The sequence below is a fragment of the Amblyomma americanum genome, chromosome 1, assembly GCF_052857255.1.
Source record: "Amblyomma americanum isolate KBUSLIRL-KWMA chromosome 1, ASM5285725v1, whole genome shotgun sequence".
NCBI classification, from domain to species: domain Eukaryota; kingdom Metazoa; phylum Arthropoda; class Arachnida; order Ixodida; family Ixodidae; genus Amblyomma; species Amblyomma americanum.
In genome coordinates, this window is record NC_135497.1 from 200,777,850 (window position 1) to 200,801,393 (window position 23,544).

Genomic DNA, 23,544 nt, shown 5'->3' on the forward strand with positions numbered 1-23,544 from the left:
TATTTCGTGCTTAACAGGCGCACTTTTAATAAGAAATATGTTCTCAAAAGAAATGCTGTCGCTTTAACACTTTGAGAGGTTGTTTAATGGCACTTCGGAAACCAAAAACTTTTTTATTGGCGTCGTGTGCTGTTGCGTTTTCGCTACTATGGCTTTTGCGCACTACGTTCGCGCCAAAGTCGTCTGCGCTGTGGACGGAACGGGACATCTCAGTAACGCCACTATCTGTTCCTGAAAAAAAACCTACTACCCCGCACCAAGTAGCTCATCGCCCCATGATGCTTTGAGTGCCATGGTGGCTGAGGTGCAGCGCCGCCAGCTTTCCTTCTAGTTAATAGTAAGAAACTCTATGGTTACACCAGTCCCATCCATATGTTCGTAACAGTATCTTACAATATTTCACACTTGCCTAACAATAAAAATGATGTCCAGGAAAGCTGGTGTGCGTGATATTTTCTAAAACCGCCTTTCGTGAGCACACAAATTTGGGACACTTGATAAACTTTAATATAAATATTGTAATAATATAACGTAAGTAATAACAGTATAATAAAATAATATATAATAATATAAGGCAAAAACTTGTTCAACGAAGCGTAAAGACGGTATTACGTCGAAAAATATCCTCGCTTGTTTAACTCCAAAACAACGATAAGCGCAGCACTACAGGGACGCATTCGACATCTTTATTTGTTTGCCGTCCATCAATGGTCGCCTACAAACGCCGCTGTGATCACAGGGTCGCAACGTAGCATCTGTGCTGTGTGGGAGGCAAACGCCCGTTTTGGTATCGGGTAATTCGAGCAGTGGCGATACATATTAGTGCCATTAAGAGTCGTCAGCATAGGTCTCGGCTCGGCGGTGCGCTATCAAGGACGGTTTAGGCACAATGCTCGCATCTGTTCCGCAGGAATGCGGTCGCGCGCAGCGATCCTCAGACGAAGCACGCTTTCACGGTACAATGAATAACGTGGCCCGCGAAGCGTTAACGCACACACATACACACGCACACATGCACAAAATCTGTCGGTCGCTATGCACCAAAATTGTCACTCGAAATAACCTCTCTTTGAAGAAAGTAGCATATAACGTGTTTTCCATTTTGTAATGTTTTTTTTGTAGCACATTTCGTAAACCTGTATTTTATTATTCTTTTCGCGTTTCTCGTTCTTCGTCACTTGAACTCATCCCTACGGTGTCCTCCTACGAGCAAGCATTTGGCGCGTTCGGGAGGAAAAAAAAAATTGGGGTGTTTTTTTTTATACGTAACGTATAAAACGCAACGTAAGAGAGTTACGAAAAGAAAAAAAGCAACGTAACCAATGCGCGCGTGCGTCTTGTGTAAGCCACGAATGCCGTGTTCGCAGGGTCCGTTCGTCGCCGCGTTCGCCCAGTCCAACGAAGGAGACGTGTCGCCCAACCTGAACGGCCCCCGCTGCATCGACACGGGCCTGCCTTGCGACTTCCAGAAATCCACCTGCAACGGCCGGGTAAGCCCCGACAGTGTCGTCATGTCAGACAGACCGGAGCTCACCGTCCGCATTGCAAGCCCGAGCTCCAGGAGAGCCCACCAGTGTTTCCTATATAGTCACAACAAAAATCGAGCCGACTGCTCTGCTCAGTAAACGGGGCGTCCTGCCGTCGACTACGCGGCCTGGCCGCGGCGACTACGTTTTAAACGAAAGTGAAATATAAAAGCGCCCGCGTGCCGGGATTTCTGTGCACCTTTAGGAACCTCAGGTAATCGCCGTTTGTCTGGAGCCGTACGTTGTCCTAGGTGCAGCATTGGACGTAAAGACGTATTTAGAACTTCCAGCTCGGCATGTGCCGTAAAACTTAGAAATGTAGTTTGTCGCAGCAGATAAAACCATATGCGGCACGTTTGTAACGTAATAGCGCTCCGTGATCTATAGCCGCACGGGCACTTTTGAACCATGGTTGCCAGAGACGCAAGACGCGCGAAAAGCTCTTACTTGGAAAAAAACACTCTCAAATCTGGGCTGTGGTGCTTTTCGCCCGCCCTATCGTTATATTTGTTCTACATTTGTTTCGACCTATCTATGCTGGAACCTATAGAGGTAAAAAAAGTGTGTATAGGGATAGGGGGGCGGCTGGCAAGGGGGAACTGTTTTAATGGTAAGCTAAAAGCATCGCTTAAGTATTCTCTCGTATGCACTAAATGCAGTGTTGATAATTTTCAATATTGCAGCGGTTCTCCGCTTAGATCGCCTTCTTATACGAGCACCACTCTATGCACACACTGGTAGTGCGCTCTGCACGGGTGACTGACTGCCTCCGGGTATCGTGGAACACAATTGTATAGCTCTCCTAACAGCCGAAAGGGGACGGCTACACGAAACATGAACGTCGTGCCTTGTGTTTCCTTTCCGTGTAGTCGTCCGCTTTCGGCTGTTACGAAACCTGAGATTCTGAGCAGGTCATAGCTCGGGTGCAGCCTCCTGACGGCATTTTAGCTTTAATCACCTCTGTTACGGAGATCGCGGTGCCACGTACTGAGCAAGCGTGCATGGCGCAGCACCCGCATTTTAGTGATTCCATGCTTGTTTCTTTTCTCTCTGCCAGACTGAGAAATGCATCGCATTTGGTCCCGGCAAGGACATGTTCGAAAGCACGAAAATTCTGGGCGAGCGTCAGCTGCAGAAAGCACTGGTGAGTCTCCGCGGCGACCTGGCAGCCTTGTTGCGTGTTCCACGTATATCTGTAAGCACGGTGCGCTGTACGGGAGGTGGCGCTGCCATCAGGCAGAGAAAACGTGCTTAAGTGCAAAATGCGGGACACCGAGGTTTCTTGTTCTGGTAAAGCTATTTTGGCACGTTCTCAAATTTTGCGAGACATGCGTAAGCGCGCTTACAGTTTTTGTTTTTTATGGGCTAGTGTCATTTTGAAACTGACTCCTTTGCCACATCAGTTGTTTTGTCTGTTCTGCTTGAGAAAATAAAAACGAGGGCCAGCCCTTCTCTTGTCTCACGAAGCGCCCTAGAACGACAATAGAGCTTTCAACTTAGCTTATGCCTCCGGCATCGCAAAGTCGAACCCAGCAGCCTGTAGTCTCTATTTCTTTACAACCTCGTAATTTCTCATAATTTTTAGCCAAGCTTCTTAATGATTGAAGCATTCGGTTCCCAGTGACGTGCGCTATAAGTTCGCAATTTGTTGCCAGCATTTTTTAGCACAAGCTGTACTGAGTTCCGGCGACACTCCCAGGAGAAAGTGTGACTTCTTGATAATATTCCTCTTCCGTTGTGACTGATGTCACCATATATTGCACGGTGTTAACGTCACATGAATTTTCCGCTATGAACCCACCTCCTAATGTGTGACCGTGATGTGCAACAAGCCTGTACTCAGAGGCCTTCCTATCACGCCGAAACATCGCAAAAAAAAAAAACAACGAACGCGGGGCTATTTAGCCGCCACTGAAAGCGCTTGGACCTATGAGTGACGATGTCAAAGGCTTTTTTTCGTGTTGCCATGCTCGACATTTTTATAGGCTTGGATAGAAAATCACTATTGAGAATAATGTACAGGCAGATTTAAGGGGTGCAAAGGGGCTTCGCCTGCACCCTATATCGAGTAACATCCTGTGAAACCCTGTATTCGCTATTTTTCACGAAGAAGCGCATGTAAAGGCGCGCCTCCCCTACAAGTTCCTCTCGAAAAATCGCCGATCGCAAGTCCGTGGGTCCGCAAAGCATATCGCAAGCCTCAGCATCACTACGCGAAGATTGTGTGAAATACTTCTATAGCTGGGCATGATGAAACGGAGCTTGCTGTGTGACATAGGTGTGCTACCCCTTAACATTTAATACCGTAATGATCGTACCGGTGAATGTGCTTTATTCACAATCAGCGGTATTGTACTTATGCGTCACATGTTACAGAAAACGCAACGCCACGCTGGCATTACTGCTGTGATCCTGCACTCTAAACGGAAAGGAGTGAAAAGGGAGGAAAACTGTCCTCTAGCGCACTCTATTTCATAAAAAGGAGTGCGTTAGAGGGGAATTTACTCCCTTTCAACTCTCATATAGGCGTATCCGTGTTTAGTCTGTGCATAAACGCTATAGTAGCTTGATAATTTTAAGGTGGGAGGGGCAAAAATGAGATATGTCAGCACCATCGTACGAGACAGCCGGAGTATAGAGGCTACATTCTCCTTTTATTTATGTACGTGTTCTACGAGTCCACAATGACGAGAAGTGAAAAGAGCGCTGTAAAGACAGGGCACGAGAAACAAGGAAACGCGGCGAGTAGGAGATAGCGCACGTATCGTGGCTCATCTCTTCTCTGTCAACTGCCCTTACAGCAGAGTATTTTTTTGCAATTATTGGTACACTTGCCAAATCGCCCAGCCCTCAGTTTTGCTGGAGTGCTGTGTCCCAAGGCTTCGGCAAATTGCTTGCTCTCCCGAATAAACATTGCACTGCCGTATACTACCCGAAGCAACCGGACGGCTGTATACTTCTGCCCCGTTGGCATTTCCTTGCTGCGCTACATCCAGCATTCAAGATGCAGTACCAAATCAACGTGGCCCAAACATCCTCCTCTGACAAGTTTAGATGTGAATGTACCGTATACCTGCTCAGCTGGCTAGTCTCCAAAAAATAAACCAATGCCGCTCAATCATTACAGTGGAACCTCAAGTGTAATTCTAACTGCAGAACAAGAGCGCTAAATACTAAAGAACGCGCGTACGGTTGGCTCAAAAAGCTTTGCCGCTTTTCTGTCATTGCTGATAGTTGCCAGCTCGGCCAACGTACTGTCCGTGTTGTTGTGCGCTAAGGACGCTGTGTCCAAAGGCGTTGACAAACTCGTGGCTCGCCCGTGTACACACATTGCACTGCCTCGCACGAGGAAACTGGGCGGCCCGTATACCTTGGCCCCTCGCGATAGCCGCCGCTGCAGGAACGGCAGCCAAGGAGCGCGCGCCGGGTCGTCGTCCACTTCCTGGCGCGCTCCGAGCCCGGTCAGCGCGCGCCGGTTTTGTCGGCCGCGCTGGCGGACAAGTGAGCCCAATTGACGGCCGTCTGACAGCGCGACGTTTCCCGATTCGCAGGACCTGTTTCACTCGGCCTCGCGCAAGCTGTCCGGCCCGGTGAGGTTCGCCTACCAGAGGGTGAACATGGGGAAGTACGAGGTCGGCGACAACGAAGCGGATCCGGTAAGCGTTCCCCGCGCGCTGCCCAAGCAACGGCGCTGCCGCGTGCCCCGTTGCGCGTGCGAGGTGTGGCTGGCTGACAGAACGAAACAATGAAAGGAGCCCCAGGTTGGGCTACGCCCAGGAAAGCCGCGGCAGGAAACGGAGTCATACTGCTCTCTTGCTTTTGCTTCGGTTTATTTCAGTTTTATTCACTCGCGGTTTCTCGCACCTTGTGGCCTGTACTCGTCGCGAGAACTGTGAGCTAACAGTGCGGGGTTGAGAGAACTGCGTCTTACTGGGTCCCCAAGCAAAGCTGTAATGGAGAGTTTCGAATGAGCTATATGGAATATATCTGTCGAAGACGGCATCAAGAAGTCTGCAGAAGAGGTAGTTGATAACTGTTAAACTTTAGCAGGAGAGCATGACAGGGTTGGCAGCCGCGATTATATTTTATGCAGGGTATTCGCGGCTACCTACGTCAGGGGTAATTTTTCACCGAAATGACCGAACTGGGCACAAAATAAATCACCAGAACACGGCGCGTTCCTTCCAGATCACCACGTGCACGGCGGCGCTGGGCTACAGCTTTGCTGCAGGCACCACTGACGGACCGGGCCAGTTTGACTTCACACAGTGTGAGTTTTATTTTCGATTGGAACATCATTCGAAATATTTATCTGGATCTGCAGGGATCAGCTAAAAGTTTCGTTGCACGGGAAGGGACGTACGAGTTGATAATTTTGACGCAGCATTTAAATAAAATTAACGCTACCTGTATGCTTAGGAAATCGGAAGCACACATCATTGCAGAAAGGGGGGGGGGAGGGGGGGGGGGGGCTCGCGCATTTTTTTTCTTATTTGATACCTCAAAGGCCTCTGGTATGGCACATTACATGAGGCTGACCTAAAAGCAATAGTAAATACTAGTTGGCTTACGGATGACTGGAAACACACATTCCGTGGAGAAAATATCTACTGGATCTGCTGACCTGATACCATGAGCATTGTATTAGGGCCAGTAAGCAGGTTTCTCCTCTCGGAGGGCTCTCCTAACGAGCGACCCAATTGCATCCGCATCGGCGTTTATTCCCGTCTAGCCGTTTTACTTATCTGCTCTCGGCGGCATTGGTGCAACTCCCCCTGCGTGTTTTCTTTGCTTACGCGGTGTTGCTGCGTGGGGGAGGAGCAGCTTCAGTTGCACGCACAGTGTACGCATAACAGTTTCTATCAATCGTGAAATATGTTGATGCTGGCCTGTACCTGAGGTCACCGCCCAGTTAGTGGAGTCCGCGGTGGAGGCTGCAGCCCGCGTCGTTGGCTTCTTTTCGAGAAGGAGAAAGTTTCCTCTGCTCCCGCAGAGAACAGTGCGGTCGGCGCGACCCATGGCAGGCATTTTTGCGCGCCTTCTGCGCGGTGTTCCTTCTCCTATGCCCGTGGCGCAGTAACAGCCTAGTACAAAAATTTGCAGCGACGTGCTTCCAGGGCCTGGTAATTAAATTACGTGTTTGGTCTCCGTGGCTCTTTTTATGTTCCCTTCGTAACGGAGGCCACCATTTCCTCTTAACATGAAGAACAGCATGGGTTTATGGTCTGGAAGCCTTTGTGTCGGAGATGAACTGCTGCCAGCTGGAAACCTCGACTACGTGCTGTACGCCTGAAAGTGACGTACCACATCCGCCGTTGTGATCCGAAGCGGTGCTTGCAGACTATGTTGCACATTTATGCACGAGTGCCAGTGAAACGAGAGAGGAGACCTGTGACTGTCGTTCATTATTAATTAGAACGCTGCACTAGAAGAAAGCCGTGGCTTTTGACCCCAGCGTAATGTCCTTTCCCCTAATTTCAATTCTGATTGTTTATGCTTTTTTTCTCAGTTCCACCAATGACTGAAATGTTACAGTTCCTTTACATCTTGCGTCGACTTAAGTTTTCGCTTCCTTCGTTCAAACAAAAAAAAAATATGCTGCAGGCAAACGTAATTCGGCATCGGTCGTACAGAAACGTGCCATCAAACAACTGTGGTTATACGCGACTGCGAGTGACGACCAGTTTACGCATGATACGGAAGTCCGATTTCGACGACACTGCCAGATAACTGACGGCACTTAACCTTCTGCTTCCGCAAATCTAACAATTGAAAGGGCGCAGTACGGATGGGGAGTTATCTGTCCTGTGCCAAAGGAGGAATCGCAACTGAGATCCTACGAGAACAGCATCATGCATCCGAACTCTAGTGAACTGTCAAGAGCCATAGTCGCGCTAGGCTTCCCTCGCTTTCCCTTTCCGATGCGAACACCATGGGCTGGAATACTCGTTGGACTCCGGAAGCGCGCAGAAGTTCTACCATTTCCTGCTTCCGTGGACGAGCGGCGACGGAAAGCGAGATAACGTCGGTAGAGTAGGGTTTGCACCCAAACTCTTCGAGCCGTTTTCCCTGTTCGTGGCCGGCCTGTTATAGCCCCCCCCCCCCCTCCCTCTATCACGGGGTCGTCGAGCACTAACAGCTGCGCCGATACACTCATCCTGGTGGGCGGACGAAGCGGGTCTGCAGCAGTACGCCACAATGTTTCGGCTGCTGTGCTCAACCGTGGCACGTGCATCCGATGCGTCGACTGCTCTCGTCCTATGGAGCCAGGTTTTGATAGCCTGCATCGCAATACAAACGGAGCAGGCGGCGCATGGCGGTACTGAGCAGCACGTACGTCGATCTTTGGTGCATAGCTTTTTTTTTTTGTAACGCGAGAGCGTTAGTACCCCCATGTCGGAAAAAATTGTCCTGCGTCGGCGTCGACGTTGGCGACCGTTTGAAGCCTCGCAGCCGGAGCCGGCCGCTCCATTTTAGGTGGGCCACCTAAGTCACGTTACCTTGTGCCGTCATCACAATCTGCCCAGCGGATTGTGAGCAAACTGACCACCGTAGCAGATGGCAGTTAAATTAATCATTGGCCGCTAGAGGTTGCTCGGGAAGACCAACAAAGTAAAGTCGATAATGACGAATTCCGCATATACGCGTATAGGCATAAATCCATTAGCGGTATCGCGTCATACTCTTAAGGCGGAGCTTAAGTGTTCCCTTCAATTTTTTTTAAAGGCGATACACTGAAGTTTTGGCGCCAAATGTGTTGGGCGTGGACGGATAACAGCTAACTTCATTCAAGGCGCCAAAATTCGGGAGAACGGGTTATCTTTCTGTTCACTATTGCAATACGTCTGATGCGAACATTAGTGTGCCGAAATGGATGCGAACGGAATGCGACCATAGTCGGGGCGGCGCAAGGTCGGATGAGAACCTGGGGAAATGCGATCGGATGGTACGGCCACCCAAGACTGGTACGGGGGTAAGGGGGGGTGGGGGGGTGGGGGGGGTGATGTACCGAGGACTTTGTCCTGCAGCGGACTCACCTCAGCTGATAACACTGATAACAAATATTCTACCAGAAATCATGAATGAACTTTAGATAACCGAGCAGCCCGAGGCGCTTGTTTGGGCGCTAAATTTCTATAAAGCATACGGCTAAAGCTTGTAGCTGCTCTCTGACTAAAAAAGTGCGGATATTTTCAGCTCACATTTCGTTCAGCAATGTTTATTTGACTTGGTTAACTGAATCAAGTAAGTCGAAGCGATCGCTGGATACTGTCCGGACTTGCTCACATTAGGCTTTCTTTTTTGGGCTGCCAAACGTCCAGCCCCACTAAGCGAGGGGGCTTTCTTGACGACAGAGTGTTACCGAGGCAGCGAGTCACGTGGTCGCAATAGTTTCATTGAGCAAAACTGGCGGACAAGGGTCGTTGGTTTGGAGTATACCTCTACGAACGAAAAAGGGCTTCTCTATAATGAATTTGCTCCTGTCTATGCAGCGACGACAAAATCCACGCCATTCTGGAATTTCGTTCGGGATTTCATCGCGGCGCCATCTAAAGAGGCCATCAAATGCCACCACCCGAAGCCCATCCTGCTTCCTGTCGGAGAGGTGAGTGTTTGAGCTCTCTGTTTCAGTAAAGCCGAAGAAAAGGAAGTTAATTCACTACTGTGGGAGCCTTCTCTATTCCCTGATGGAAACGCTTTTCGTGTGCGCTCGTCGCAGTCACGTTTTGAACTGCTTGAACTTCACTAACACCAGGAAAATGATGCCGTTATTACATATTTGATTTCTGGCCTCCTAGTTTCAGCCAGGGGATACTAGTATGCAGGTGCAAAGCCAAAATGGTAACAAAGGACAGAAAACATGACCATTTTGGACCATTTTGGCGTCGATGCGCATTTATTCCAGAAAAGCTGTCGCTTCGTTCTTTCGGCATTGAACCGGTCAAAGTGGAAGCGCTTTCATTGTTACTCCTCCAGTCTGTGTCACTAAATATGTGCAGCATCGTGGAAGCTGCAGCAGGCGTCAGCTTACCAGGGCCCGCATTTTGCGACAGTTCTTCCGATTCACCTATGTGCCATTGGCGGCTGCTGCCCATAGGACGTTAAGGCAGATAGCAAGAGAGCAGTGCTTTTCGCTGGCCGCGGTATCGAAGGCGGGTTGCTTGCTGCTTGCTCTGACCAATGGCAGGGAGGCCGCAGAGCAAATCGTCTAAACAGTCCTCATAAGGTACGAACCGAATTCAGGCGCATCTATTTGCACGTGAGAACGACTCACGACTGCCAGCGCCCCTTGGCACTCTACTCCTTCCTTAATTGCATTGCTTTCGTGAGCCCGGTGATGTTCTCCCGCGATTAAACACGGTAATGGGGAGTTTCTGCGAAGTTGAATTTGGGGTCATATTTCGGCCATTACAGCTGCCATATTTTTTTCTTCCACTTTCAGATGAACTTTCCATACCCTTGGGTTGCTAGCATCATTCCCACTCAAATTCTAAGGATTGGCCAGCTGTATATTATTGCTGCCCCTGGAGAATTCACGTGAGTATGCTCTATATGCCAGAAAAAAATGTAACTAACTAATTACAGCTAAGTTGAGTGTGCAGGCAGCAGCGAGGCGCTAGTCACTTGATTTTTGCATAAAATGAGTGGGTCACTGATGCGGGGCTGTCATTAAGTTACTGACTCCACATTCAGTTCAAGACATAACGCCAATACGAGCTTCTTGAACTTTCAGACCATTTGAAAATCAGGGCCCGGGATTGCAAAGCTGCTTGTACGTCATCTCGTGCAGTACTAAGTCGTGGCTGGCCACCGCCTTTGCTTTGGCCAACCATCATAGTCAAAGTGATTATAGTTAATTTTCAGGACAATCGCGAACTGAGGCTACGTATGAAAGCTTTGCTACTATGACTATTTTCGCTGTTACTGCAAAAAGATTAATGTTGTCGTTTCCAATTCAGCTGTTTGCTTTAAATCAGCTCATCGAAATTTGATAAAACGTCTCCAGCAAGCGCCACTCTTATGAAAGGTACCGTCGAGAAACGTGGAATATACAAACACTGCGCAATTTTAATTTCTCTGGAAAACCAGTTCATGAAGATCGGTGCTCAGGTGTGTGATACGCAGAGTAATTATGACGCTGGAGACGTCGGTTAGATTGCCCAGCTTCTTAAGATTACTTTCAGAGAGAAAGCTATTGCCCTAGTCTCCCAATTTCGTGCGACGCGACGAACCATCACGTCACATCGGAATTGGCAATGAAGTGTCACGAGACACCAATTTCGTATGCATGAACAATTCTTTGTTTCTACCTTGTCTGAGAAGCTAAATGACGCCTTTCGAAGCCGGTGCCTTCTGGTTAGACAACAGGGTTCACAGCATCGTTCTTATCCCGCCTTTTTTCTCAAGATGTGGCGCCCTCTGGGCTGGGCGCGAAAATTCGTCTTGCTCAGAGAAAACTGGTCGAAAACGTAGGCACCCGCGGGGTTGATCCAACTGTCTTCGAGGCGCCAACTTCGCCTTCGAAGTGCCAGGTGTGTGCTTGCATATGCCGCCAATATGAACTGCGCGTGCACGGTACTAGCTTGCGATTTGTTCTCGGCCAGTGTAGCTCGGTAGAGGGCAGAGGAGGGGAGGAGGCGCGCATGCGCAGAGCGGCCGTGCGAAGAAGGCAGATTGTGTTCATCGGCACCTTGCTCTGGCAATATCCAAGGCACCGGGCGACCATGAACCCAATTTAGGTGCGAGAGTCGAGAGTATTTTCGAATGCGGCCCCAGTTTGGACCGTGTTTTCTTCGTAAATACGGCCCCGTTTGCTGACAGTATGCGCGGCCGGAGTGAAACGTGATGGGAGGTTATCAGTGCGAAGGAGAACCGTGCCTGTGAACGTCGCCAGAGTGATCAGGTTTTGAAAGCGTAGGTCGTGGCCACAGGTCTCTAAGTTTCGCTCGTTGAGCATCTATAGGCAAAAATACCAGATTCCACGACGTGGTGGGTTTCTTGCTCGTCATGTGCAGCACTGCTTTCGCAGTGCAAGAGTACTTCACTGCCACCCTTGGGTTTTCCATCCATACAGATATGGTGCGGCCCAATGTACCCTGTGTTACTACCGCCATAGCCGTGATATGAGAACACGGCATGCGTTGGTATAATTCGTTTCCCCAAGCGTTGAAATTAATAACCACACAAAAGTCTAAGGGGATTTTACTTAAAAAATATTAACGCAAATAAAATGTGACCAGACAAATTCATTGTACCAATTGCTTTGACTGTCGTTTCTAATGCTCATTCCCTGTTCCTGATTGACAGCACCATGTCTGGAAGACGTCTTCGGGCCACAGTGGAAAGGGTGAGTCGTCTTAGTATGCGCTATACTAGTTTGCAAACCGTTTCCCGTTGTGTCAGAGGCGGCAGTTTTGTCCCGCTTCCGGGATGGTGTTAAACGCAGGAGAGCATAGCCTAATTTGATATTACACATGTTTTGCAAACGACCGCACAGCAAAGCTATGAGCCTATTTAGCTGGAGGAGCTTAACTTTATTTACGAATTACAGGTAGTTCACAGCAGTGTGCGACTTCCAGAAGCATAATGGATTATGGACTATCAGTGCGAAAGGAACCGTTGAGGTTAAGAATCAACACGATGCTTTGCTGAGACAAGAGCGCGTTGTTTACTGCAGTTCCGTGTCATGACGAAGAACTTTGAGCATCTCAGCGAAGCATCTGCAGCAGTGGAACTCGTCAAGCACTGCAAAAGTCAGCTGTGTTTTATTCTCCTGTTCTTTTCCTTTTAAAATGCACGCAGGCAGTAACACTTGATGAGTAGAAGTCTTGCCCAAAACCATTCAGGAATGCAGCAAGCCTGTACTCCCTTCATAGCTCCGTGTATCGCCTTATCGTTTTCATCTCTTTCCAGTGCTCGGCTAAGTTTTGCACGTGTTTGCAGGTGGTGAGGTCAAGATATCCTGATTCCATGGTCGTCCTGGCCGGCCTCTCCAACACTTACACACATTACGTCGCCACATATGAGGAGTACCAGGTGCGTTTGTAGCAGTGAAAACTCACGCAGCACTTGTGAAAGGGTGCAATACGCACTACGCGGCTGGCATTGACTGGCCACGAACGCTGATTCTGGAAAAAAAATAATAATAAAATGGGGAAGAGTTTAAGCAGTATAATGCTTGGCGGTGCCAACAAGAAGCAGGAAAATAAGAAGATACCGTGAAAACTGAACGACTCCGTGTGTGGTATATAGGAATCTGCGTTGTACAAGCTGGTCCATGCTATATTGAGTGCACTCGGCCATGAAAAAAAAAGTAACTGCAAATAAAGACTTGCATACCATGCGCCGCTTCATTTGTTATAGTAATAAGCAATATTTAGAAGTTGCATTTCGGGTGGCACACGAAGTGCAACCAGTTTGTCATTTTGTTGCTGAGTTTATTTCTGCAAACATCTTGACTACAGAACTTTTTGCAACTAAAAATATGTCTACAATACTAAGCTGCAAGAACTTAGCGACGAGCAGCTTCGTTTTTTAATATAACCCAGCAGTAAACTTCGGTCCTTGTAGGCATTCTATGTTCTTTTATGGCGAACTTGGCCAGTTCCTTACTCATTAGTGAATTTTCACAAAGACGCCTTTCTCTAAAACTTGTGGTCTTGTATATTCGCTCTCTTAAACGCATTAGTCGAGGATAGTCCGTGAATACGTGCCATGCAAAAAGGACTCTTTGTGCCCACCGCAGTCGTGTGAGAATTCATGAGATAGAGCTTTGCTTTTTCTACTCACTTATATCTGCTTCTTTTAATGTATGCAGGCGTTAGGCAACAAACAATAAGGGGGTAATTACTCAATGGCATCCACCCAAGCGCAGCCATTCGGCTACAAAGGAAAGCTATACAGCTTTCTTAGAAATTTCGTAGTTAAAGAAAAATTCGTCCTGGTCCGGGGTTCAAACCCGGTACCACCGCTTCACCGGAGCTGTCGCTCTACCAACTGAGCTAACCGGGACGGATAGCACGTGATAGGGCGAGAGCGAATTGATCAAGAACTCGAAGTGGGAGCAGGTGTGGTCAGTAGCCGAATGGCTGCGCTTGGGTGGATGCCAATGAGTAATTACTCCTTTATTAGAAATCTACTCCACCTTGGTGGTTCCCCTAGACATTTATTCTGCATTAGTGTCTGTTTACAGCCCTAAAACTACAATCAATTCTCCTACTCAACACAACCTGTTTTGAAAAGCTTAAAAAAAGCAAGTAATTTATTCTTCTACACTGGCTGATGTGGCGGTCAAGCTTGTTCTCGAACCGTATTGGCAGCAGCAAGCGTGAGGAAAAAGCGAGTGGAATTGTCTCACTTGATGAAAGACTCATTAATGCCCTTCGAGACAGGAGACTGGATGCCGAATTCCAAACATCACCTCAAGGTACAAGCCATCGATGCGGTCGTTACTGGTGTAAGCGTTCTCGCAGTTAATGCCATTGCGTGTTGAAAGACAGCAATGGAAGACTTCGTGTTTTTTTCACGTGCTGTTGGTGATGCTCATGGAATGGCTGCCGTCTCTGACTATAGCGGGCATGCTTCTTCCAGGTGCAACGCTACGAAGGGGCGTCCACGCTGTACGGACCGCACACCCTGTTGGCTTACCAGAAGCAGTTCGAAGGCCTTGCTATGAGCCTAACGTCCAACGTCACCCTACCGGCTGGGCCTCCCCTGCCTAACCTGCTCTCGAAGCAGATCTCCTTCAAGACGGGAGTAGTCTTCGACGGCGCCCCACTGGGAAAAGTGTTCGGTCAGGTGCTCTCCGACGCCAAGCCAGAGTACACCAGGGTACGTCGTCATACCATCGTACGGTCTTTCGTCATCCGCTCTGTATGCCGATGAGTGGGAAAAAAGTGAATCTGCTCGATGTGACTTTTGGACTGGCCAGCACAGTGTTACCTGACAGTGACTCTAATATGGAGATGCTTCGTTAACTTAATGGCTGCCGCGTTTTAACTGACGGGGTTAGCGCGAGCTGCGCTAAGCTCGCAATGGCGGTGAGCAACAGCACTTTTTCTTTGACTAGCCTGCATCTTTGTGGAAGCGGGAGAAAACCTAAACAATCAGGAACAGCTACACGCTCTTGGGCACATTGTTAATCTCGTGTCTGCGTAAATAACACCAACTCTGCCCCTTTTTTCTTTCAGGGAGAACGAGTCTTCGTGACATTTGTGTCTGGCCATCCAAGAAACAATCTGATGGTAAGGACTGATTAGTTGTACTTACCAACCTCGCAGCTGCCAAACTAGTCATCAGGTCCCTGCTTCGAGCATGAATAGCAATGGGCAAATGTAATAAATGACCACATCTTTAATTTTTGCCACGTCGACGTTGTTGGAAATTAATTAGACGATGAGGTCTCTCAAGCCAGGGTGAGTGGCCTGGCAGATATGTATGTAAAAATGGGCAGGTAGGCATAAAACCGCTACTAATGTCCTGTGTGCGTGGTGTACTGAGAAATATTTTTCTCTGTACAATAAAATTCTGACGTGGACAACATGGACACGGACAAAAGCTTCTCTATCGAATGCGCAGAGCGTACCTCACTTACACATAACCGTCTATTGAGAAGTGATGCACCACCGTTTTTCAGTTACTGCATAGCTGGGCTCACAGAGCAGATTTTAGACCCTTCTGACCAAATGTCATTCGACGCACCTGCCGGTCTTTTGCTGCTAAGCGAGGCTTCCCCAAAGACGTTCGGTTAAAAAGTCACCCAAGTGGACACAGCGCCGCGAAGACATTTGAAGATGCATATGAAACGCAAGCCCGTGTACGTTCGTACGCAGCGCCCTGGCGCAGCCACTTCGAAAACCAATAGTTTGCGAGTATATATTGGCGTTAAATTTAAAATTTTTATCGCGCACTGCATGTAATATTTTTATTGTTTGTTTACTGTAGCCAATGTAGCTGCGCAACATGGCGGCTCGTAACCTTCGGTACCGTCTTCTTTGGCTTCCGATGCCTCAGCTTCAGTCTAACTACAGCCGTGCTGGAAGCAAACTGCAAGCCTGCATCGGCAGCGCCTCTTCCACCGTCTTTTATAATCATAAGATAGCAGCTAAGATAAGCACACAAAACAAGCAAACAGACAACAAGCGAAAACGCGAAACGACGGAAAACCAGCACTGAGAGACCGTTAGAAAAAGAAGATTGATGCATAGTTCAAAATGTCTTCAAGCATAAATCGCGTGTACTAAAGAATTGTTTGACAACATTTGTTTTATGGTTAAGAGCATTTTTTGCAGCATCCAGCTATATGTTTCAAAGGTTTTCCTAATGTTATCAAAACAAAACTTGACGACAGCAGCGTCACTGCAAGGTGGCGAGTGAGTGCCGAAGCTTTCGACCACGTTTCGAAATGGTCGTGGAGTCCCACGGTACAACGTTGGGTCCGAATCATTTGGCTCAAAGATCGTGTCAACGTGACCGCGTAGTACGGGTATTATTAACATACTACTAATTTGCTCTCACTTGGACGACTGCCGTCGGAAACACTTCATACGCTATAATACGCCAAGTGCCTCTACATACTCTGTGCTTGCTTGGCGAATTGTGGACTTAGAGCCTTCACCTGCCAGCGACTACACTCACTGTTTTTATCTTTATAAGCTTGTAGCTTGTAGCGCATGTATTCGATGTGTTATACTTTATATAGCTTCGTGTTCAGTGCATTATTCTATAGTCTTCACGGCCGCTGCACTATAAAACCCGCTTCTGCTGTTACATTCTGCTGTTGTAATGTTTAAGGGCCAAGCATTAACACAATATGCTTACTCTTCCAGCTGGAGAGCACGTACCTGACTGTAGAAAGGCTGAACGACGATGGGGAATCCTGGACCGTCGTAGCCACGGACGGCAACTGGGAAACGAGGTACTATATCATGAATATTGTTTCCAGACATATGGCAAGTGCGAAAATTAAGATACATTATTTTTATGGGTTTAATACTGACTACAAAGCGGTCTGCAGTACTGTTTGTTGCATACTTACAATGAATACAACGTTGTTTCAGTACTGAAGGCTCGTTGAGAGACCAGCAGCCAGCTAGTTGTCTTGAAAGTCACTTGGCTGACTGTTTTTTTTCCTTCAATGTATAACCAGTTTCTGTGCACCCGCCATCATTTTATGTCTGCGAAGGCGAAGTAGTGCTAATAGAAACACCTAACCTAAAGATTCTGCATAAAAAAAAGGTCGTGTTTATGCCTGCAAAATCTTTCACAACATGTTCCCTGAAACGCAGGTTCTACTGGCGCCGCACGTCAGCCATCCTGGGCCACAGCGAAGCGACCGTTATGTGGGAGATTCCACTGGACATAGCGCCGGGCATCTACAGAATCCGGAACTTTGGTCACAGCAAGAACATCCTGCAGGTGGTGACTCCCTATGAGGGCAGCAGTAGTCGTTTCAAAGTGAACCCCTAGCACGCGGCCAGGAAGAAGCGGAAAAACAGTTGCGCAGGCAGTCGCCGCGAAGTCGCGCCTTGTTCACTAACTTGCTCAACGGATGGGCGACGACGGCGACTATACCGGTCCCTGCGCAACTCTTTCTGCTCAATGCCTGCAGAGCGCGCATCAGCGCGTCTAATGACTTCCAAATGCTGCCAACGTTATTTGACGTCCTTTGACCTCGACGGTCCTAGTTCGTCGACATCGAATCACAGACGGAAGCCTCCAGTGGCCACTGATGCAAGCCACATTCACCCGCCGTCGGGGGACCATGCACTGGTGAATTCCTCATCTGAAAGTACGAAAGACACGCAACTCGATTCTGCCAAGCGCGAAATGTTGCCGGGCACCGATAACGCTGCTCATCGTGACGATACTGGCGCCGCCAGCCACACGCGCCAGAGCTCGAAGCCTGACAGCAACGTTGGGTTGTCTTCATCGTCTTCCGACCACGTTCATCATTCATCGAACAAGAAAAATGACCTTGCGGTTGCCTCGTCTGCCTACCATGGAAAAGGCTACGCCACTGTTGGCCTTGGGCAAGGGCGTGCGCCGAGTGTCGCCAGTCACCTGTACTCTTCTACCTCGGAAGAAGTACCTGCTTCTAGGCCTTGGCGCGTGTCGAACGGCTTCTACGCACACCCTCCGATTCGCCTCGGCGCTCGCCACCGACTCGCCTCACCCGCAGAGCGACACCAAGTGTTCTCTGCTTTAATCAAGCACCCTCTTCACTTGTTCAGCCAGCGTGATCGCAAACTGCCGTTTCATTTGGGAAACCGCCACCGCGTGGCTTCCAGCATCCAAGACACGCTTCGCGCATTGTCCTCCAAGCGTCATCAGTGGACGGAGCGAGACGACGTGAGGCTTGATTTCTCCGCTTCCGAGCACACACGTTCCATCGTTCGGCTTCCCGCTCCGCAAAGAGCGGTGGCCGTGGGACGAGAAGTGCTGGCCCGGCGGCTGGCGCACGGGCGCTTGCCAGCCACTCTTGACACGCTCCGATTGTTTCATGGGATTCAGGGTATATCACTGTCTCTTACGGACGGCCCCCACCTCTGAGCCACCACGAGACTGTTGACCCGCTGGCTTTGGAAGCCGTGACCGGAAGGCTTCGAAGACCTCAAAGCGGGTCTATTTCAGTGTGATTTATTTTTTTTTCTGAGCCCTTCTTTGATTGTTGGTTATCTGGTCATAAGCAGAAGGACTGGAACGAGATGATCTATATTTTATGTTGCCAAATATATATTTTTTCTTATTTTTGCCATTGTTCACGTTTTGCTGAGGTAGTTCAACGCTTGTATAAGGATGCGCAGCCTGAGTACATTTTCCCCAAAGGCACTCTGCGATACAGGCCTTTAAATCTAAGCGCCAGGGAGCGGCAGAAAGACACGGTGGACCAAGGGAGCACTGCACAAGCAATAACGGTATTGCAAGTGTTTATTGCTTGTGCTCTGTAGTCAGCTGGTGGCTCGAGCTTTCAGACTTTAGTTTTTATGAGCTGAACTTTTCTTACCTTGCTGACAACATTGTATATGAAGACACCCGATTGCGCATTTCGTCATTGTCGAATCTAAGGCCAATCTTTATTTTGGTCAATGCAACTGTCCCGATATCGGCCATTCGGTTGTTTCTAGAATCAGGGGTATTATGAAGTAACCCGCCGCTCAGCCTTATCATACACGCCCACGCTGTTTGCGCTTTGCTGTGAAGTTTAAAAGAATTGAATTTTTTGTTACTGAGTCTGTTTTTTGCTCGAATTCTATCGAGAACATGCATTCTTACATGCCACTTGAGTGTGCCATAGGGAGCGGTCCTTCCTTGCCAATTGTTTTGCTGAGTGAGCAGAATTAAGTTGTGTCAGCTTATTTTTCAGCACCTACTTATCGCAAATGAAACCGCTGCAAAAGCATCGTTTCGCAAAAAGTGGTCATGTTAGGTGATATTCTGAGACCAGTGGCACAAAAAACCTCAGGTCGAACAGTTATTTTAAATCATACAGTTTACACAAGTGGCTGTCATAAGAATGCTTGTGGCGAAATTGGGATACCTGTTTAGTAACATGAAACCTCAGTTTTCTGTGTATGTTTCTGTAGCATTGTCTATAAAGCTGTTATGACAGTTTACGCTCCAGTGTCAAATGTGCATACGAACAAATATCAGAATATAAATTTAAAGATATTTATGGGGAAAGTTTGCACGCACAGTTCTTAAGGCTGCTATGCTATCGTTTCTCTTGTACATAATAATGCTGGCCATTTACTTGGATCATGCTGCTGGTTTTCGTTTCACCATTACGCGATCAGAGGGTATAATGTTTTGTTGCCACGAAGACGTTTCACAAATTATTTTGCTTAACCAAGTCGCGCAAGTAGTGAGCACTTATTGCAGCGGCGATGGAATTGTTCTGCCCTGCAAACTTGTTTTTCAAAACAGCCTCTGCCTGCCTTGGAAAGTACCTGCAAGAAGACTAGTCTTGCACACACACAAAAAAAAGGTACAAACGCTACGAAAAAAAAAAAAACGGTGCATCGAAGGGGCACCTCATTCTTAGTCCACGTGAGTTTATGCGCCCCCTTTTGTGTTTGTGTTTGACGTGCTGTGTTTTGTTCTGATGAATTTACAAGTTTTCACCAGTGTTAAAATTAAATTCTTTACTCACTAGTCCGGTTCCTCTTTTTTCTGCTTGCTCAGGCGTGACATTAATTCGAGCAAGATTCCGAAAATAAGATTGCAACATTTTCTCTGTATTCGTTTCAACATGCTTCGCTGTCTGTAGGAGAGGGATACAGGTGACTTACTAAACGGCACCCAAGGTTCAGGTGACTGCTGGGGTCACCGTGGCGAACGGCTGCACGTTGCGGACGGGAATTGGAGATTCGGGCGGTTGACCGATACCAATGGGCGCGTGGCACGAATGACGTAGGGAGGTCTATTTTGAGGTCTACGGACAATTTGTTTTCGCCGTCGCTGCACTAACAAAAGCAGCGCGAATGGCGTTCGCTCCGTCGTCCATTAATAAGCAAGGTATGATGCTTTGTGCGAGGTCGTCTTTTAACTCAACGCAGTGCTTCCGTACTGATGCAAATAAGGAGCCAAAGTTTAGTGCACCTAGTTTCGCGAGTGCAGAGTCTTAATTCGCAGGTAGAAAATAAAGATAGTATAGATGAGAGTTACTTTGCTAAAAGGGATACTGAAGGCATAAAGGGCGCGTTGTCACGGCAGTTTTCTTTGATTTGTTAGCCAGCAGGTTTGCAAGAAGAATATCCTTAACAGCCTTTTGGCAAGAGATAAAGCCTCATATTACGTACAGCGTTGTGTGAAAAGGACGGAGTCGGTACTGCATATTAGCATCGGTCCTCGTGACGAAAAAAAAAAACGAAATGTAATGACGCCACCGCAAGCGGTGTTGCTGCCGAGTGTTAACGGCGCAAGCGCAGTTTGCCACTTTGTTACGGAAACAGATATAGGTATATATCGCGCTATGACTCTGAGCTAAAACGTTCTGAATGCATGCCTGAAACTGGCAGCAAAAAACACGTAAACTTCACCAGCGCTATTGTATCCATATATAAACAATGTTCGGAGAGAATATGAGCTTCACTTCGAAACTACTCGGAGTTTTGTGAGGCACTTTTGTGCCTTGAGAGCGGCCGGGTATCAGCCGGAACCTGGACCAAACAGGCACCACAGAGAAGCGTTTATTCAGCTCAAGGGCTACATGTGTATATATCTACTCTATAAACGTCATTTGCGTGCATGTATATAAACATCAAAGTTGTTACTTGCTACAAGTGACTGTCTTTAAATAGAATACATTGCGAATTTCAGTTACTTTTAAGCTGCTGTATGTACTGCCAAAGCAACACGTTAACTGCGCACAAACAGGAGCTTATCGAGGAAAAACGCTAAGGCGCCCGTGTGCTGTGCGATGTCAGTGCGCGTTAAAGATCCCTAGGTGGTCGAAATTATTCCTGAGCCCTCCACTATGGCTCCTCATTCTCCCTTTATTCTTTCACTCCCTCCTTTATCCCTTCCCTTACGGCGCGGTTCAGGTGTCCAACGATATATGAGACAGATACTGCGCCATTTCCTTTCCCCAAAAACCAATTATTATTATTATCGAGCTGATGTAAACTGTTTGTGTGTACTTGGGATATGTCGACGCTGCTTTAATGAACGTTTGGTAACATTTCTGTGCGCTTTCAGGAATTCTTTTTGCTTTCACTCCAGCTTTTTGTTCAGGTACAATTTCCTGTTCTTGACAAGCTGCGTTGAGCGCAGGAAAAACAGAGCCCTTATTTTCGCTCCCGAAAGAAACAAAGAGGCTCGCTCGATGCAATCCACTCATCGCCGCACGTGTTTTCCTTGACGTGGCTCGCTTACTCTGCGTGCACAGTATCCGCACCTTCCTGGTGCGCAGGCGCGCTTCCTGGCCCGGTTGGTGCTGCGGAATATTTGGGACTTTCTGCAGCAAACGCATCGAGTTTTCATGAGTTGATGCTCAGGGTTTATCCTGTTCCTCTGCGCCATCGCACTCCTGTTCGTCGTGCGCCCCTAAAACAACGGTAGAAGCTCCAGTACCTGCTTCATTGTGCGCGCGCATGCGCGACAGAACATAATCTGTCTTTCCCTGCGAGAGATCACACTGTCTCGTTTGCTATTTACTGGCTGGACAATGAGACTTTATTCTTACGATCTTCTTTGCATCATAGGAGCATTGAATGTTTGTATACGTACAGGGGCGATGGAAAGAAATGGGGCCAACAGAGCGGGGCCTCGGCGTTCTGCTGTTCGCATTTATTCTCATCGTGCCTTTACTTCGGAGGTAGTAAAAAGACGCTAGAGACGTCCGTGATGCATTATAAAACGACTCTAACTGCTTTTTCTTACCACCCAGGGAAAAGCGCGATGAAAAGAAATTCGAACAGCGGAGCGCGTAGGTGCCGCGCTGTTCGCGTTTCTTTCCATCGCTATATAGTACACTCGCGCATGTTCTTGAGTGCCTTTGGTGGAAACGCTTTTTTGCCGGACACAGCGCTGATCGCTACTGTATGTTAAAGCGTGCATTAGGCTTGAAGTCTGCAGCTTATCTTGTTCCATTTATGCTTTTTTTTTTGTGCTTTCACGTTTGATAGCGTAGAGTATATGCACGCGTTAGTTTTTGTGCGGCTTCTTCGGTATGCATCGAGCATGTGCAACGGTTTTCGAAAACCCGCAGGCACATTGCATATGACCGGTGCAGCCGTACTGCCTGGGATTTTTCGAAAAGTCATGTATGCGAATAGTGTCACTCTACCAAAGCGGGCGCGGGCAGCGAGAAGAGACGTGGCTGTTACTACGCGCCTGTTAGTGCCTCTTGTCGCCTTCTTTGTGACGATACGTGTGCGGCCATGTTTTCAGCTCCTCGAGGCTTAATTTTGAAGCGTCCTCATATGTCAAAATTATATATCAATATTTTAGAACATCTGAAGGTATGTCAGGCAGTTAGCAAAAAACAGCACCGTGCATAAAGGCAATATGAGCATCCAGTACAAAGTTCTTCCTGAGATACATGAGCTGGCGAAATCCAAATCGCTGGAGACGGAGTACGGACGCGCCTGAGTTGCTAAATTTCCTGCTATATATAGCATCACTTCCGATCCGTATGTTACAAGTTTTAATTGCCAATGAGCCTTTTCTGCTGTAGAAATACTTAATAGTCAAAATAACTAAATTTACTAAGCACTCTTGGGCTGTTGGTATCAAGGTTACGATAGCCCGCATTCATAAAATTTGATTGGCTTAGTCGGTGTTTTGTATTCATATAACCGTACGCTAACAATTGTGACACCCAAAAATCAAAACTTTCCACTGTTTCCAACGTCATTTCTCGTTGTTCTGCTGCTGCTCATAAGTTGTAGTTGTCTCGACTTTGCTGATATTATATGGTGACCCTGTGATCTTTCATGAGAGAACATGAGCGTATTGAATCGTTAGGGCGATGTTATATGATTGTATAAAGTATCCGCCTGCACCCTTGAGATGTTTAAAAGAAAATCTTGGTATCAATAAAGTATGTCTTTTGTTCTTGTTACACTAGCGTATTGCGAAGTATTTTCAGTTGAATTCCACATTCTTTAATATTTACACATACCCATGCAGCGTTGAAACTCGTTGTTTGGCAGTGAACGCCAAGTCGAGAACATTCCGTGACAATAAAAAAGTGGTCGAGTTTTAACGTAGCTAAACCGATTGGTTTGGTTTATTGGGTTTTAACGTCCCAAAGCGACTCAGGCTATGAGAAACGCCGTAATGAACGACTCCAGAAATTTCGACCACCTGGGGTTCTTTAACGTGCACTGACATCGCACAGTACACGGGCCTCTAGAATTTCGCCTCCATCGAAATTCGACCGCCGCGGCCGGGATCGATCCCGCGTCTTTCGGGTCAGCAGTCGAGCGCCATAACCACTTAGCCACCACGGCGGCTCGTAGCTAAACTGAGTCAACGTGCGAAACATGTGCTTAGCCTGATCAGCTCGTGGTTT

General features: G+C 47.8%; 1 protein-coding gene across 1 annotated transcript in view; it reads left to right on the forward strand.

Annotated features, from left to right (window-relative positions):
- Positions 1-23,091, forward strand: part of CDase (neutral ceramidase) — a 94,773-nt gene extending 71,682 nt beyond the window's left edge. The window contains exons 7-18 of the mRNA XM_077648284.1: positions 1,368-1,490; positions 2,584-2,670; positions 5,078-5,182; positions 5,715-5,796; positions 9,020-9,132; positions 9,970-10,064; positions 11,835-11,874; positions 12,471-12,563; positions 14,118-14,357; positions 14,717-14,770; positions 16,355-16,443; positions 16,814-23,091. Of these exons, the coding sequence (XP_077504410.1) occupies positions 1,368-1,490; positions 2,584-2,670; positions 5,078-5,182; positions 5,715-5,796; positions 9,020-9,132; positions 9,970-10,064; positions 11,835-11,874; positions 12,471-12,563; positions 14,118-14,357; positions 14,717-14,770; positions 16,355-16,443; positions 16,814-16,994 (1,302 nt within the window). The 3' untranslated portion in view covers positions 16,995-23,091. The remainder of the gene's footprint in view (positions 1-1,367; positions 1,491-2,583; positions 2,671-5,077; positions 5,183-5,714; positions 5,797-9,019; positions 9,133-9,969; positions 10,065-11,834; positions 11,875-12,470; positions 12,564-14,117; positions 14,358-14,716; positions 14,771-16,354; positions 16,444-16,813) is intronic.
- Positions 23,092-23,544: the final 453 nt, after the last annotated feature.